This window comes from Ptiloglossa arizonensis, chromosome 9 (genome assembly GCF_051014685.1).
Source record: "Ptiloglossa arizonensis isolate GNS036 chromosome 9, iyPtiAriz1_principal, whole genome shotgun sequence".
NCBI classification, from domain to species: Eukaryota; Metazoa; Arthropoda; class Insecta; order Hymenoptera; family Colletidae; genus Ptiloglossa; species Ptiloglossa arizonensis.
In genome coordinates this window covers 8308259-8325639 of record NC_135056.1, presented here as the reverse complement: position 1 = coordinate 8325639, position 17381 = coordinate 8308259, and the positions used below count along the sequence as shown (strand labels likewise).

Here is a 17381-nt window from a genome sequence, read left to right as displayed (position 1 = left end):
TCTATACTACGTGTCCTGTTTTAGCTCTGTACCACACGATCCCTTCTAATTCTATACTACGTGTCCTCTTTTATCTCCATATCACGTGTTCCCTTCTAACTCTCCACTTCCCATCCTCCTCCAACCGATCACCATGAAACTTACCTGTGCGCTATTCCGTCGCTCTCCAACTGTACAACGATATACCGCAGCTCCCCTAAGCGTTGTTGCGCCAATCGAATGCCCAAGCTTTCCTTCGGGTCCTTCTTATGCAGCTGCACCAATCGACAACGTCTGACCCTCTTGGGCGGTTGAATGATGTCGCTGAGGAACCTGGTCTTGTCCTGCTGCAATCTCATCCGATGTGGCGAGATGCCCAGAGGTTTGGGAGAGCTCTGCAAACCACCTAGCCCGTTCCCGCAGACAGGGAACTGGGAATTCATCGCGGTGTCATCGTACGTCTGGTGAATGCTGGGCAGCATTCTGCCAGAGTTGCTCTGATGCCACCTGAGCCCGTCGATTCCGTCGTTCAACTCGGAATTCCCCGCTCTGATGGCATCCGTTTCGGAGCTGACCCTCGTTCTACCAGACTCCTGTCCATTCTCGTGATCTTGGCACTCGCTCGGCGTGGAGCTTCTTATCGGTTTCTCCAATTCCGAATCGACAACGCTACTGGTGTCCGAGCTGTCCGTGCACTTCAGGCTCAGTCCCTCGTTCTCCGAAGCGGCCGCTGATTCCCCTCTGGGTCCGTCGCTGTCGTATCCGGACTCGTTCGAGCTGACGTAGTGCGACGAGAGCCTCTGCTCGCCGCTCGGCGCTGAGTTTCGTCGATGATTCCTCAGCGTGGCGACCATGTCCAGATCCACGTTCAACGAGGACGTCTCGGAGAACCTGGACTCGTTGATCCTACTTGGAAAGTCGACTCTGTCCTGACCGGGATCAGCGTGACGTACGGTGCAATTCCCGCGTAGGGACATCGGGCTACTGTCGTAGGAGTTGTAGCAGCTGGTGTCCTCCTGTTGGAAATTGTCGTCGATCCTCTCCAGGTGGCTTGGATTCAAACTGTACCTGTCCTGCTCGCACCTGTTCGAGTTCTTGCGGAATTCCGCGTACGAGTTCCGTCCCGACTTGGAGGTCGAGGGCTCCTGGCACTTGCCAGCACCACCTCTACCGAGGTTGCTGGTCCTGGTACGACGACGTCCCAGCGTCGTTGTGCCGGTGTACGAGTCCTCTATCTTCAGTGTGGGGAAGTGCTCCTCGGAGGCGGTTTTGAACAGTCGTTCGTCTTTCGACGCGAACGTGCTGTGACGTTCCTCGGGCAGGACGGACAGCTTCGAGCGTAGAAACGCGTACGGGAAACTGGACTTCTTGGTCTCCTTGAAGTCGCAACTGCTGCTCTTTCTCATAGGTGTATCGTTCCTCGACTGACCGAAATCGCAGGAACTGAAGCTCGTCATCGACGGACCACCCAGGGGGTATAGGGTCGTAGAGGTGTCACCGATATGGTTGTCGAACGCGTCGTCGTTCTGACGGGCCAAATCGTCACAGGACACGGTCTTGTCCTTGTGGCTGGAGATCTGGAGGTCGATACCTTCCGAGGGATCGTCTCCTTTCACGTAAGTCGGACTGGTGTTCAGCTGACTGGTGCTACAGCTCCTGAACAGATTCTCTTTCTCTGATGTCTTTAGTCTGTCCTCGACGTTCTGCGATCGTCTGTTGCTTCTCGCTGAATTCAACATCCCCGTGGAACCCATACGAATGAAGAAGGATTTGAAGGGTGACGGTGATCTGTGGAACGTTCCCGGTATTCTTTTGTCAAGTTTCGAGTCTGGCTTCGTGTCTGGCAGTGTTTTCTCCATTTTTGGGCTCAGGTTGTTGTTGTTGCTGGTTGTGCTATCGTTGTTGTTGTTGTTGCTCCCGTTGTCGGATCTTTCGGAAATCGAGCAGATCGTTTCGCGGGAACCAGCCCGTCGGAACGAATCTATCTTCTTGCTCATCCTGCGTCCCCAGACTCCGAAACTCGAGCCTGAAAAGGGTACAGGAACGATGGTTAATTTTCGATGTGAATTGTGTCAAATTTGGTTTCATTAGGTTTCGAATTTATACTCTCGTTTATCTATAATGATGATATCTAAGACGGAAATATTCGTTTTGTGAAGAATTGTTTAATTATGATATTAATTCTTTATGTATACGTGACTGTATGTAAGTGATAAATATGTATAGTAGAAATGCGATGAGATATATTTATTAACAAATTTCAGGGGTAAAGGTGTACATTAATTTTGTAACCTCTTGCGTACGTATTTACTTTTACAGTAAATATACCTTTGTAACTTTCCATTCTATATAAAAATGAGCGAAGATACAGTAGAAATATCACTGTAGTATACCAAATGCTTCCACGTGTTTACAAGGTACATTTAGTTTTTTTAGCATTACGCATTAAACATGTTTAATATCCTTCGCGGTAGACTCCTCCATATTAACGAGGATTGTTATGGTGTCGAATCGAAAAAATGTCTCTTTTACCATTTTTAACGGTTGATTATTTAAGAATATAATCCTAGGTATGACTTACTTTGAAGTTATGGAAAAAAACAAATTTATCAAATATTTTCATTATACATTATTTTACTGTGATAGAATTATTTTTTCCGAACGAATGAAATTCGATGAAAGATAATTTATAATAAAACAAACATTTTCCTTCTTTTACTTTCTGAAGAATTATTATCGTACACCTGGATTATGACAAAGGAAACATTACAGGTTCCAAGAATAAATTACAAAGATAAAGTAACGGCTTTCATACAACCCGTTATCATGGTTACCATGATTATACCATGCTACCATAATCGATACAACTTCCCAAAACCGAACGAATAAATAGATCTCGCAGAAACAAACACGATCGAATCGCAACATTGAAACGAACAACAACGTTAAAACGAGTTTATTACACCGTAGAAAAGAGAGGAAAAAAAATACACAAAAATTAGCATAAAACGGTACAATAATCTCTTCAACTACGTCGTTAAACGCAACCTCGAACGCTGCTGAACGCAAAGAAGGAGAAACGGTTCGTTGAGTCGAAGTTTCGCGTATTCGTGCTAGGAGATTCTAGTTTCCTAAGAAGAAATCCAAAGAATTCCAGCATCGACCCAATAGGAACAGCTATACTATAACGAGGACACCTAACCGCGATCTATAAGCGAGTCGTACGAAAGACGCAGACTCGAAACATTTCCCGGAATCCAGCCGAGTCCGCGGACCTTCAGCTGCACGCGTTCCAATAAGGAGGCAGAAGAAGAGTCGGTGGAAGAGATACCGGGCCATCTCGTACTACGAAAAACCACCCGGCGGCATCCGTGTTCGCGGTCGACATATGGTCGCCCCCAGGAACGCTCGCGGAGGAACTCGAGCAACAGAGACGAGCTGCCCGAGAGAGCGGTGGTTCCGCGTATTTTGGGACTACTTTTTCGAGGTGTCACCCCGGTTAACGGGGCCGGGCCATTCGGCTCCTATACGATGCCGAACGATTGTCAGGCCGCTCAGGTATCGGGTACATGTGTTTTGCGATAACGCACGCGGTAGCACGCACGACAGACGGACTACCGGGTTGCGATATGGCCTCGTTAAGGCGACACGTAACGTCAGCTCACGCGGACGCGTTCACGTAATTGTTTCTACGCGGCGCTGTGCCGTAAACGACTACGGATGGAGGGTGATTTATTTTCGTAAAATATGGACGAATCGGTGGAACGCGATTTTTAGATCTTTGATCGATTGATTTCGTAGGGACGTTGATCTCAATTTTGCAGTGGTAGTATGATAGGTTGTTCTATCTATGATAGATTGTTTTTATCGAACGACAAAACTTATTGAAGAGAATAGTTAGAACGCGTTCACGTAATTGTTTCTACGCGGTGCTGTGCCGTAAACGACAACGGGTGGATGGTGATTTATTTTCGTAAAATATGGACGAATCGGTGGAACGCGATTTTTAGATGTTTGATTAATTGCTTTCGTAGGGACGTTGATCTCACTTTTGCAGTGGTAATATGATAGGTTGTTCGATAAGTTTCGTCGTTCGATATAACTTATCGAAGAGAATAGTACTTGGTTGGTCAATAAGTTTCGTCGTTCGATAAAATTTATTGAACAACTTAATAATATGTAGAAGCGGAGGGTGATTTGTTTTGGTAAAATATGATCGAATAGCGAAATACAATTTTCAAAGTTTTGATCCGTTATTTTCTAAACAACGCTCGCCTCATCTCTCTTATAGTAATTTAAAAGCGAAGAGTGATTTATTTTAGTAAAATATGGTTGAATGGTAAAACACGATTCTCAGATATTGATATTATTTTCTTAGCAACCGTCATCTCACCTCTGGTAATTTAAAAGCGGAGGGTATATTTATTTTAGTAAAATATGGTTGAGTAGTAGAACAGAATTTTTATATATTGATATTATTTTCTTAGCAACGATGATCTCACCTCTACTGTGGTAAGAAGCAGGAGGGTGATGTATTTTTATAAAATATGGTCGGGTAATGGAACACGATTTTTAGATTTCGAGACACTCGTCTCTCCCCTACTGTGGTAATGTATAGGTGGGAGGGTGATTTAGTTTGATGAAATATGGTTAAACAGAGAAACACGATTTTCAGATTTTTTTATACATTGTTTGCGTGTCGACAGTCGTCATAGACCTCTGCGATACTGTAGAAATGATGGGTGATTTATTTTGGTAAAATATATTTGATCAAATATTTATTTTGTAAAACATATATCGTGGAATACGATTTTCAAATTTTTCATTCTTTATTTTAACGTAAACACTCATCTTACTTGTGTCGATATAGAATACTGAAGATCGACCTAATTTTAAAGCTACAAATGTGTAAGGATTTAGAAACACGATTAAGTTTAATGCTGAATCGAGAAACTTGAGAAGCAACGATTATTAAATAATCAAATTAATCAAATTAATCAAATTATTCAATAGTTTCGTATAATAAATAAATTGTAATTTCGATTCAAATATCTTTGAGTGACCTTCAGAATAATCGAAAATTATAAACCTACAAATATGATACTCTTATTACACTTTAAAGAGAAATATTAAAGGTAAAAGCAACGATATAGATAAATATTTTATTATCACCGTTATCTCGATAACGTTACAATAATCCTAGAAACAATCTCCTAGAACATCTTACAGGAAATGCTGAATTATAGATCAATCGTATATGCTTACAATTATCCTATCAGACTTGTCACCGCGCCAATAAATACATCTAGTCCAACATAACGCATTGCAACAGATGCAATAACACAGATTTAACTCGATAGAATTGAGACGTTGATTACTATTCTACTACTGGCGAAACTATCGCAAACATGAACGGAATAGAGCGATAACGAAACAATAAACACGTTTTCCTCCCTGATGTTTCAATCGATACGATCATCCATCGAGACGAATCCAACATTTTCATAAACACATTCGCAACGAAACTGACGTGCTCCCAGAATTAATGATTACATCGCAACAGTTGTTATTCCGCTTGCGTATTACCCAACGCAAACTTTCGGATGGGAATATAAACCGCGCGCAAACGCTGTCCCCGCTTCGATCCTTAATGAAACCGTACGAAGTACATTGTAATTTTCTTATCGACGAATTAATTAACACACGGTAATCGTGAAACACGAGGGGCACGGTATCGATTACTCAGCTCTATTGAAACGCGGCGGACATCGATATCAACCGCGACGTCGTCGTCGTCGTCGTCGTCGTGACGCTTTTGTATCGCGATGCAAATTGAAAGATAGAAGCCGCGGAACGAACGTCACAATGGGGAGGCGATAAGTAATTCTTCGAATCAATCTTGGAAGACGAAATAGGAAAATTCATTATAAGTCGAATGCACCGTGACAAGTGTGATGCCTTACACTCTCATTAAGGTAACGAGTAGCATCCGCGGATCGGCGTGCACAATCGATGCGCGCGTGTATTTGCATGCGCAGCTATCACCGTCATGTCCAGCCCGACCTCAATGACGCGTCAGCGTCATTGCTTTATCCTTGATTAATTAGTTCCTTGATTAATCAACCACGTAAGAGAATTCGATACAGTAATATATAATTACGTCGTGCAGCCCGACGGAGACGATTACAGTTATTCTCGTTTGCCCCGGGGATTTGGACGTTCGATGCGAATTAAAGAAATCTCGGTATTGAGAATTTTTTTTTACGAAGTAAAAAAGACTCGCGAGGAACAATACGGTGCACGTTTTGGTGAAATGAAACGATAAGGTCGTCGAAAGAATCACTTTTACCGCGTTTTTCGAACGAGGAAAAATAGTCAAGTAGTATTTTTGATATTAATGTACGTATTGTTAATTAATAAGAGAAATGTTAATAATCGGTGCGATCTCTGATGGAGAATGGAGAGTCGGTTAAAACTGATTCCTTTATTAGTAGTTTATTTTTACCGATACGTTGTATTCTTTTTCATAAAGAAAAAATGTAGGAAGTTTACTTAAAAAAGTGTCTTGCATTTTTAATAGCTGTTAAAACAGCAGCAAAGGAACTTAAAAGGGTGGATTTACCGTTTAAATTCGAATTATTCAATTTTCGTTTAACCCTTGGGTCTCGAGAGGAGATTCTCGGTCGTCGCATAATTCAGTGTACTATTTTCGATCCGGGAAATCTTCGTGGTTTAGAATTCAAATTGGAATTTAAATATCACGTTCTTGTACAGTATAAACGCATGTATGCAAAGTATATAAAAATGTTCGAAATTAATTTTACGACTTAAAGAATTTTCTCGAGGCGTCGGTTTCTCATAGTAAAGAAGCCTCGAGTGCAAAGGGTTGAACAATGCTCGATTGTGAAGCGTTTCGAGCGATTAGAAAAATATTGAAATTCGACATAAATATATGCACTCGTGTGTCGATATCCTCGAAGGGATTGATAATGACGACGGTTTCATTCGATAAAGTACATCTATCGAGTAGTATTTATTTCTACGTTGGTAAAACATAACGATCACGAGCCACACATCGATGCCTACTACAATCGTGTGATCATCCACCTACGAATAGAGAGTACATTGTTCATTAGCGGAACACTTTCCTTCCATTCGCTAGCACACTTTTCACAGAAACACCTATTAAGTTCACATCGACTTAACTGACTCTTCGCGTTGCCATTATCGCGATACGCTAGGTTACGCATGATATGAGTAATTAATTAAAACGTTAATGCGCTGTCATTACGTACCCAGCCGTAATGGGGGTATACACATTTTCTGACTCGTTGGAGTAGTGTGCTCGCGTGCTCCGTGAACGTAGACATCTGGCTTAAACAACTTTACGACATAATGCACTACTCTCGTAAAAATTCAATTTCATTTTCGTTCCTCGGATTCACACGACGGGTTCATCAGATCGCGCAGAGTATCATCGACGTTAACCGTAATTATGAACGAGGACTACATTCACGGTATTTTTTAATAATCCTATTAATAATTTACGAACGCTCGAGGTTTATGAATCGTTGAAGTTTTTGGATATTGAGATAGATTCTACCAACACGTTATACGAATTAATTGTAATTATTCGCAATTGAAATTCGATAATTATACAGGTAACTACGAAATGTCGAAACGGGGTCACGTTTGAACTTATTTTCATAGAGAAAATGAGTTTTCACACTCCTCTGTGTGTTGGTAATACTTTCGTAAGAGTGTAACGAAAAATATTACAAGTTTGAGTTTGCTTTATACAAATTATTATGCCTTGCACATATGCATGTCTGTGTTCAAGTGAATATATTATACACATTAGATTAATAGAAAACCAACAGAGACTCAAGAAAATTCCTATACACTGTGATAGTTACGTAGATACAAATTTACAAATACTTAGAAATAGAATTACTGCTCGATTACATATATTTCAACTATCTCTATAAATAGACAGAGCAATAAATTAAGTCCGTAATTTTTTACCTACAATCTAGTATATTCCCAAAGCTTATTTCTTCAATCAAGAAAGAACACCAATCCTTCTAGAATAAACAACAATTTTTTATTTCACTAATACTGTGTCTCACAACACTAAAGAGCACATGTACTGCGAGACTCGCTTTCCGTTGCTCCGTCTCACTTGCTCTCGTTGTGTCTCATTTCCTTTCGTAATCGTACAACACACGCTCAATCTCCGATCGAAATAACAAACAACAATTCCGTACTCGTGAAAACTCATTCCTCGTTAAAAGTCTCCGAGGGGCCCGATCGCGCGACTTTTATCGAAGAGTGTCCGTACAGTTGTGTTTTCAACGCTTCTACGAACAAAATCTGGTGAAATTTTAACCAAATTATTTTCGCAAATTCTCGAGTATATTAAATTTTCGAGATTGCGGTTAAAAGTACAGTGATCGACTCACCCGGGGCATTCGGAGGAACGAAATTTCGAATTACTCGTTCGTCGAAACGACTCGCACTTTGTCAGGGACACCGGTCTCGTTCGCAGCCGGCATCAGAAATCTGCTCGACGAACGATCCAGGAAAAACAAATTCTCCGGGCTGTCAATTCACTCGTCGCGTAATTCAATTAACGTCTCCCTCGCCCCTGGGGCTCACAGTCCAACCTGTCCCCCTCTGCTATCTTTCCGAACCGCTAGTCGCGGCTCGTGCAGCTTTTGAAATCGCGATACAACCGACAAGCGAGACGAAATCGGAGAAAGAATTTTTTTTCACGGCGCGTCGTCGCCCGTAACCAGCGTACAACTGTTTCCAGAGAGGAGAGCGGATGACGCTGCGAACCGACGACACGTTATAATCCGCAATTTAATTCCAGAAGAAGGCACCGTGACACGGCCAGAACCCGTGGCCTATTAAACCAAAGCTGCAACGACAACGCTACTTCGCGGCCAGTTTAAAAAGCAATCCGCTGACAGCACGCCGCGTCGAGCTTCACGCGAGCGTCTCGCTTTTTGATAAGAATTTCCCAAACGTCCGTGAACGCTAAATACCGGTAACGTCGCGCGTCAATTGTCCGTGACTGTAGACCCAGTTTGCACAGTGCACCGGATCCGAGAACGATGAATTCCTTTCGTGACAGAAACGACGTAATTAAGGTACACGGCCCGGTTATCGACACGATTCTCAGCGTCGCTTTAAACGACGATGGAGAATTCTGGGTGTTGGGTTTTTTTTCTCCGAGTTGTAACACGAGCGGACTGGAAAAATATTGCTTGTCCTGGATTCTAAAATGTTGCATACGAGAAGATACGGAAATATTGTTCGCATTGTGTGAAATTCTTGGTACGAGAATATAGAGGAATTTGCAGGTTACGAACAATATTTTTCAATCTGGTTATTGCAAATTTTATTGTATATTTAAATTCTTGAGGAAGTGACATTCGTTGTGAATTGTACGCGACGAAACGCACTTTGGTAAATTATTGAAAATGGTAATTGGAATTTATTATACACATATGTTTCTTGAAGAGAGTATTTTCAGAGACTCGGTCTTTTATTAATTAGTAGATTATTTAGTGAAATAATGGTTCAAACAGATCGGGATTTTATGTCAATTGATATTAGACAAACCTAAATAATATTTATCCGTTTTAAATTAAAGATAATTTAAATTGTCAATTTCTTTGTATCGATAATTATTATTCGTAATATCGTTAAAATGTAATATACGTTTTGCATACAGAGAGTCATTACTGTTAAGTATCCTTTTTGTTAAAGTAAGTAGTAACGATTGACATTATTTATGCGCCATTTTGAAGCGGCTACGTTCAATTTTTAGACGACTCTTCCAGGATACTTCGCAATAGAACAATTACTCTACGTCACGAATTGAGATAAAAGGAGTCAAATGAATCTAAAATTGTTCTATTGAAAAGCTAAAACTATAATAAATATAATTGTAGGAATCGAACCTTTGTTAGCTTCAATCGTATTAACAACGAACATTTCATCGAGTTGTTAAAGGACGATTAAACAAGTAAAATTGTAAAAGAACCATGCATCGAACAGGAATAAAAATGAAATGTTACTTACTTCTTTTCAGATAAAAACTTTGAAATCTAGAATTAATTTTTATCCAATACTTCCGACACTTTCACCGCTACTAAAACGAGTTTTAAAAACTGATTTCACGATACAAAAGTAAGTCAATCATTTTAGCGGAACTTTCTATTTTATCGCGGAAATAAGTTCGATAAAGTGTATACGAGTGAACATTTAACGAGAGCTGGAGTAGAACAGTTATCATTACAACGAAAAGATCGTGTATCACCCACGATACACCACGAAGTGCAAGATCGAAGAATTAATAAATTTTCGTAAATAATCTGACCTGTACCTGATCCGTTGCTAAAATTACCATACGTGCATTTTTTTCGAAAAATGTTACATCTGTATAACTTGCAAAGTGGGAGACAGTGAGTCGTGCGTACCGTGTTCTAACAAAGCAAATAACTCGCGGCGCGATTAGTAAACGGATGCGAAGTTCAATCGTTAGCAACGCTTTTCGATCCTAGAAAGAAGTCCAACCATAGTACCGAACACCGAGAGCAACAGTACTTCGTAATCCGTTGCTACAAAGCAAAGGACACTGAAATCATCAGAGCATGGAGGTCTCTTCGAGGGTACTTAGACTCGCCACATCAGGAAGCGGTGTCCTCCGTAGACACACGAAGAAGAAAGGAACAGATACACGCGACATCGATACTATCTCTTAGTTTCCTTTTTCGAGATTCGTTTAAAAGACGATTCGAAAGATCGTCTTTTAGGTTTCTTTTTCGAGATTCGTTTAAAAGACGATTCGAAAGATCGTCTTTTAGTTTTCTTTTTCGAGATTCGTTTAAAAGACGATTCGAAAGATTGTCTTTTAGTTTTCTTTTTTGAGATTCGTTTAAAAGACAATTCGAAAGATCGTCGAGTCCTTTGAGACGACAAAAAAAATATATTTCATATTATCATTATTCGAAAGAAAGATATATTTAACATTATTACTTCTTACTATTAAAAATACTATGTAAATACGGTGTACCTTAATCATCTTATCACCTAAGCGGAGGAATTTTTTGAAAAAGATATATCTTATATTTTAATTATTCGAAAGAAAGATATATTTAACATTATTACTTCTTACTATTAAAAATACTATGTAAATACGGTGGATCTGGATCATTTTATTACTCAAGCGGAGGAATTTGTTGGAAAAAATATATTTAATATTATTACTTCTTACTATTAATATAAGAATGAAATATGACGATTGTGTTCGACTCAAAGCTGAGCTTACATAAGGTACACTCTCGATGGTTCTTTCCTTCAATTGGTATTAAATCAAATTCGAATATTCTTGATTTGAATTTGTGCCACTAGATAACTGTCGAGATCTTTCCTCGAAGCTAAATTCGATCTAAATTCTCCTTATCTTGGAAACAGTCCAAACGATTAATCGCGTCGAAGTCAGAATCTGATAAATTTGACCGAAAATAGTCCAAGTAGATCTAAGATTACTCTTTGTACAAAAAATATTACTTTCTATTATCGAATCGTTAAAAACAATTGTAAGAACAAGATCAGCTATTTTATTTCGTCTAGATAGATTCAGAACTAAAATAGATAGTACGATCAACGATATTAGAGATAATACTGTAGACACGAAACGAATCTGTATAGGTCAAGGTAGCTTTTACCCCACCCTACGTTGCAACCGTTAGGTAACTATTGTACTCGTAACTATTCTCAGTGACAATATCTCAAAGATAACTTATCATGACTGATTTGATAAATCCTATTTAAAAGCAGTCGGTAAGACGAGTGAAATCGTATAATTAAATGAGGTACCATACAAGGAACCGTGAAGTGTCCTAGAATATTAGAAGAGAATTCAATTGCAATAAAATTTCTTTCTCCAATTGAATAATCTAGAAACTGAAATACGACATTTTGCTTCAAAAATATAATCAATTAGATAACCAATGAACCAAATCTATTCAATCGTAAATATAATAAGATCATAGAAATAAATCTATATTCTATTTACATTAATATATTAATTGTACAATAACTCACTATGTTCCATATTAATTTATTATGATGTAACGTAGATTGGTTCACACTGTCTTATCACTCTATTGAAAGAACTCATTGTAGGTGATAGGAGGTAGCGCGGCAACCTTTAAAGAGTAATCTACAGATGGAAAACGTGTCGAAAAGGTTTGTCACGATACAGGTGACACGAAGGGGTTAATCGAATCTGAAAGTATCTTTCACCATGTTTCCTTACCAGAGAAATGAATTCTGGTTCGATTTATTTCTCAATCGAGAGAGAATGGAACCTGCTCCGGTACGCACGAGAAATTTCACCGTACGCGGGAGAAATGATGAAACATCGGGTTAAGACGTATACACGGAACTCGGCTGGTTGGCAAAGTGTTAATTTCGCGCGACGTGCACCGCAGTCAAATGGTTAAACGCTTGACCCTCGAGCTTTCACGTTTGCGCGCGAGCTGCTAAACGTCCCCGAGCGCATTTGAATGTGAAAATCGCGGCGTTCATATTCCACCGTTTCTTTTTTCCCCCGATCGCCACGTCCCACGGTGCTTGTCGTGGCCCATTCTGGTCCGAACGTGCGTCCCATGCCGAACCCACCGATTTTGTAAACGAGACACTTTTCTTGCCGATCGAAGCATAGGTTTTACCGTAACGACCAAAAAGGTACCCTCGGTTAACTGTACTCCTTTCGAGTCCGTTATCACGACTGGCGATGAATGCACTTACGTAGAACGCGATAAACATCCAAATAATTAACGCGATAGCGTGAGCTTCGAGGCCGGTGAAATTGAATTGAATTTTCCTTTTCTTTTTTTATCTTTCCTTTTCAAGTATACGTTTAACGTCGAATCGACTCCATCTAGGTGATTATTAACCGAGATGGTTAACAGTTTACCATTGTATCTTCGAAATCTCTATTGTAGAAATTTTCTCTTGGGATTGGTTACATTTGGATGATCCGATATCGATCGATACTCGAGTACTCGTTACGGTGATAATTGTATTCTTTCTCCTTGCGACGATAAAAGTTGAAGTTAGGCTTTCTAGATACATTGTAATCGTAATACATTGTAATCGTAGATACATTGTATCTAATTTGATATTTCTTTCTCTTCGTCTTTTATTTTTCGTACTTAAAAATTGTGGAATTCAAACGTAAAATAGATAAATTAATACAGTAATTTCACCGGTTGAAATTACGAGATGATACCTTCGTTTGTTCTAATTTCGCGAGTCACTCGCTTGAATCGTTCGTCCGCGTTTACATTCAGTAAGTTTGTTTTCCGAAGACACGTGTCGAGAAAATTCTGTTCGAGTCGAAAGGAGAACCGGATTTGAAAAGGAAAAGTAGCGAGTGCAAACAATCGTCGTGACATTACGCGGAGAGGAGCGTCGGGACAAAACGATTGGAAAACGATGACATCTCGCGAAAAGAATTAATTAGGCGCGGCATCGTGGAAAATAGGACGCACTGAAGAAACAGAAATAACGATCGGTGAACAGGGTACGTCGGTGTTATATTTTCAAACGTTCCGGTCCCGTTTCCTTGCGTTCATCGAGTGTACACCGTAACGTTGATGTTCACCTGAACGACGAAGAAAAAAAATGGTTGTACACAGCTACCGTATGGGATCGGGTCACCTTGCATCCGCGCAAACCTTGCGCATTCCGTGCATCCTGCGGTCGCGGTACAATAATTCACAAATTGCGTAACCGTTGCATCTCGATGCACCGGCACGAGACACCTGCACGAGGGCCGCATTCCTATATGCACCGCGAAGCGTTCCGCTTCTTCGACGCGTAGAAGACCGCGCGCGATAAGTCGAGGATACGTTTCTCGGTCTGAGAGATGGTCGTCGAGATGAAGCTGTGGCCGTGGTGAATCGCGGATCGTGAAATCACCACGGTACGCCACAGGGGGAAAAAGATACGTCGGCTTAACTGTAACCGTTTCGAGGAAACTCGCCGGTAGATCCGGCGGTACGTCGTGACAGTTTAGAAAGTCGTTGATTTTGTTGTGATAGCTACGTAGAATCGCGACACGTTCCGATAGTTTAGAAAGTTTCATTGTGAAGTCCCTCGAAAAATCGGATTCGTCCGTCGTCACTTCTGACGAGTTCAGCCGCCACGAGTCACGGTTACGCACCGTGGCTGTTTCTTACCGCTTTTGAAAAATTCGTTGCGGTAAGTCATCGCCGTAACTCGGTGTGTTTATTATCAGGCGCGACAGCCTTTCGAGCTTGCGGTGCTTTCGAGTTACGATCGTTTAGAGAACTCGTCGCTCTTTCAGATAATTTAGAAAACTCATCGTTCTTTGCGATCGGTTTCAAAACTCGTTGTTCCTCGCGACAGATACGAAGATCACTCGTTGGTATTTGTTTCGAAGGATACTGTTTGGCTGAGATCTGTTCGAAAAATTTGTTCCAATGGTTTGTCAATTTTATGCAAGAATAATTTCACTTCTTCCGGTAACTGAAAATTCGCGAAGCAATTTCAGAGGAACAGAATTTGAAAATTGTTATTAGTTTAGAAAAAATAAACCATTGGAAGATTTTATCCGGTATGCGTGTACTGAACTCCTCGGAATACGCAACGATGATTAAATACGATGTAATTATGTTAATGTGCATTATGATTTGTAATTTATGGAAAAGTATCATCTAATGAATGTTTTTATAGAAGAAAGAAGTTTTTGAGTATTTGATCGTACAAGAAATTTGGGAACATTCTATAGAGTCCTCGTTCGAAATGCAGAATGCAGTTTATCACAGAAATGACTAAAATTGGTATAGTAAATATTGCCTCGTGAGTGATGGGAAACGACTTTCCAGTTTTTTCTCTGTACTCATTACATAGAATTTTCTAGTTCTAAGGAAACACGAAGCGATCGTTAAACATGTCCTCGGGTAATCAAACGTTCCATCAGCATAAGAAAATTGATACCAATTATTTATTTATCTCCTTAGATAATTATAGAGCTTTATGCCACCAGATGCAAAGAATCACACTTTCGCTTATACGCGTTTTCCTGTCAACATGAGCTACAACTTGTCTAATATATAAAATTACGATGTCGTTTCCATTCTTTTTTCTACTAATAACTGTTTTACGATCGATGACCATGATTACACCACGATTAAATTACAACGTTTGCGTCTGAAATATAAGGCTTGGAAAATATTTATAATTATGACATAAAGAAATAATCGTATACATCAGTGCACATAGCAGCATTCTCATTAATCATTGGATACAAGCTACACGTATCTCTAACATATTTTTTTGTTCACGATATACTTTTAAATATGGTGTAACGTACTCTTTCATCGTGATATAATGTCGTATAATGACAAGAATATTACATTTTTCTTACCTCGAACGTTTCATTATTACATTATACAGAGGAGACTGAATTGAGAATTTAATCGAAGCCATTAATTGTTTTGCCAATCTTCAGAAATGCTCAACATTTTTCATTAATAATCGAAATGAACGAGATGGTTTCAGAATGAGATTAATCGACGGATGAACATAATATTTCATTTTACGATAAAGTAACTGTGTGCAGGTGCACGCATCAATGGTTCATTCACTAGAGTCATTATAATGGATGATTTATTCGATGACTCGTTACCTCGGAAAGTATATTACACATACTACGTAACTATTAACGCTTTACAGTGTATATTGACAAACCGAACGATCGAAGAAAATTTTAATAATTATTTCCATTCATAATTTTCCTTATCCTTACGACTAATAACAATTTCAAAAAACGAATATTTCCACGTTTCGCTTAGACTTCTTCCACCGTTTAACATAGTACACCCATAAATTTACCAAACTTCGCAAATTTATGCAGCGTTGCAAAACAGAACGTATTTTTCAGCTACAAAAATTCAAGCTCGAGGGATGAAACCACCCTCGAAAATTCCATCTCCTTTCAACGCAACCCTCGAAACCAGAAATACGAGAAGCCGAAGGAATGAAGTAACATTCGCGAATGAAAAAATTAACCAAAGTTCATCCCAGTCCACCGAAAGTATCGTCTAGTCGCGAAACAACTCTCGAGGCTTTGAATCGACGAGAAATATTCAAGACATTTCGTGTTCAAATTATAGCGATGAAACCACCCTCGAAAATTCCATCTCCTTTCAACGCAACCCTCGAAACCAGAAATACGAGAAGCCGAAGGAATGAAGTAACATTCGCGAATGAAAAAATTAACCAAAGTTCATCCCAGTCCACCGAAAGTATCGTCTAGTCGCGAAACAACTCTCGAGGCTTTGAATCGACGAGAAATATTCAAGACATTTCGTGTTCAAATTATAGCGATGAAACCACCCTCGAAAATTCCATCTCCTTTCAACGCAACCCTAGAAACCAGAAATACGAGAAACCGAAGGAATGAAGTAACATTCACGAATGAAAAAATTAACCAAAGTTCATCCCAGTCCACCGAAAGTATCGTCTAGTCGCGAAACAACTCTCGAGGCTTTGAATCGACGAGAGAGAAAATATTCGAGACATTTCGTTGAAATTACAGCGATCAACGTCCCAACGGTGCAATTAAATGAAGAATCTTCGACAACGTCATCGAACTCGAATCTCGAGCACTTCGGTGTTATAGATCGAGACAGAGCCGATCCTGTTTCGGCGACGGTTTTGCTCGCGAATTAATCGATCACCGGCCGGTTAATTGACACCGACAGATTCCATCACAAATTACCTCGCTGTTTCTCGGGCTCGTGTTCGACGATGAACGCGGGTACGGCGGTGACCATTTGATAATCGGCCTCGGCAACGTCCTGCTCCTGCTCCTGCTTCGTGGCCAGCAACGCCTGCATGGCGCTGGCGTCTCCGCAGCTTCTCCTGGTGTACTTCGTCCTCGAAACCCTCAGCAGGGCGGCCGGGCTGATACCCTGACAATTGTCCCGCGGCGTCGACGTCCCTGGCGGCTCGTCCAGGGTCGTCGGGCTCGACAACGAGAGAGCGACGTTGTCGGCGCTGTGGCGCCTCGACTTCGACAGCCTCTTAAACATCCTTCCACCTGGAACCGAACGAAATTCGAAGACGTCAGTGAGACGAACAACGTGGACCAACAATTACATTTAGTTTATATTGGTTTATACATTGGTTATGTTTACATATGATATTATCTTCATGCCTACTCGTAGAATATGACCAACGTGGACTAAGAATTATGTTTGGATGTTTTCTTACACCGTGGTGTAATAAGCGTAAAAGATTCAATTTTATACTTTTCTATATTCCTTGAGAAAGTATCTACACACTTATGT

The 17381-nt window shown here is 40.3% G+C and overlaps 1 protein-coding gene across 2 annotated transcripts in view; it reads right to left on the bottom strand.

Moving 5' to 3' along the window:
- Positions 1-17381, bottom strand: part of LOC143151271 (uncharacterized) — a 159997-nt gene that overhangs the window by 9408 nt on the left and 133208 nt on the right. For both annotated transcript variants that reach the window (XR_012993278.1, XM_076320246.1), the window contains exons 3-4: positions 16811-17131; positions 145-2005 (exon numbers count right to left, since the gene is read on the bottom strand). Coding sequence is in view for 1 of the 2 variants with exons in the window: in XM_076320246.1 (XP_076176361.1) it covers positions 145-2005; positions 16811-17123 (2174 nt within the window). In the remaining variant the exon portion in view is untranslated. The remainder of the gene's footprint in view (positions 1-144; positions 2006-16810; positions 17132-17381) is intronic.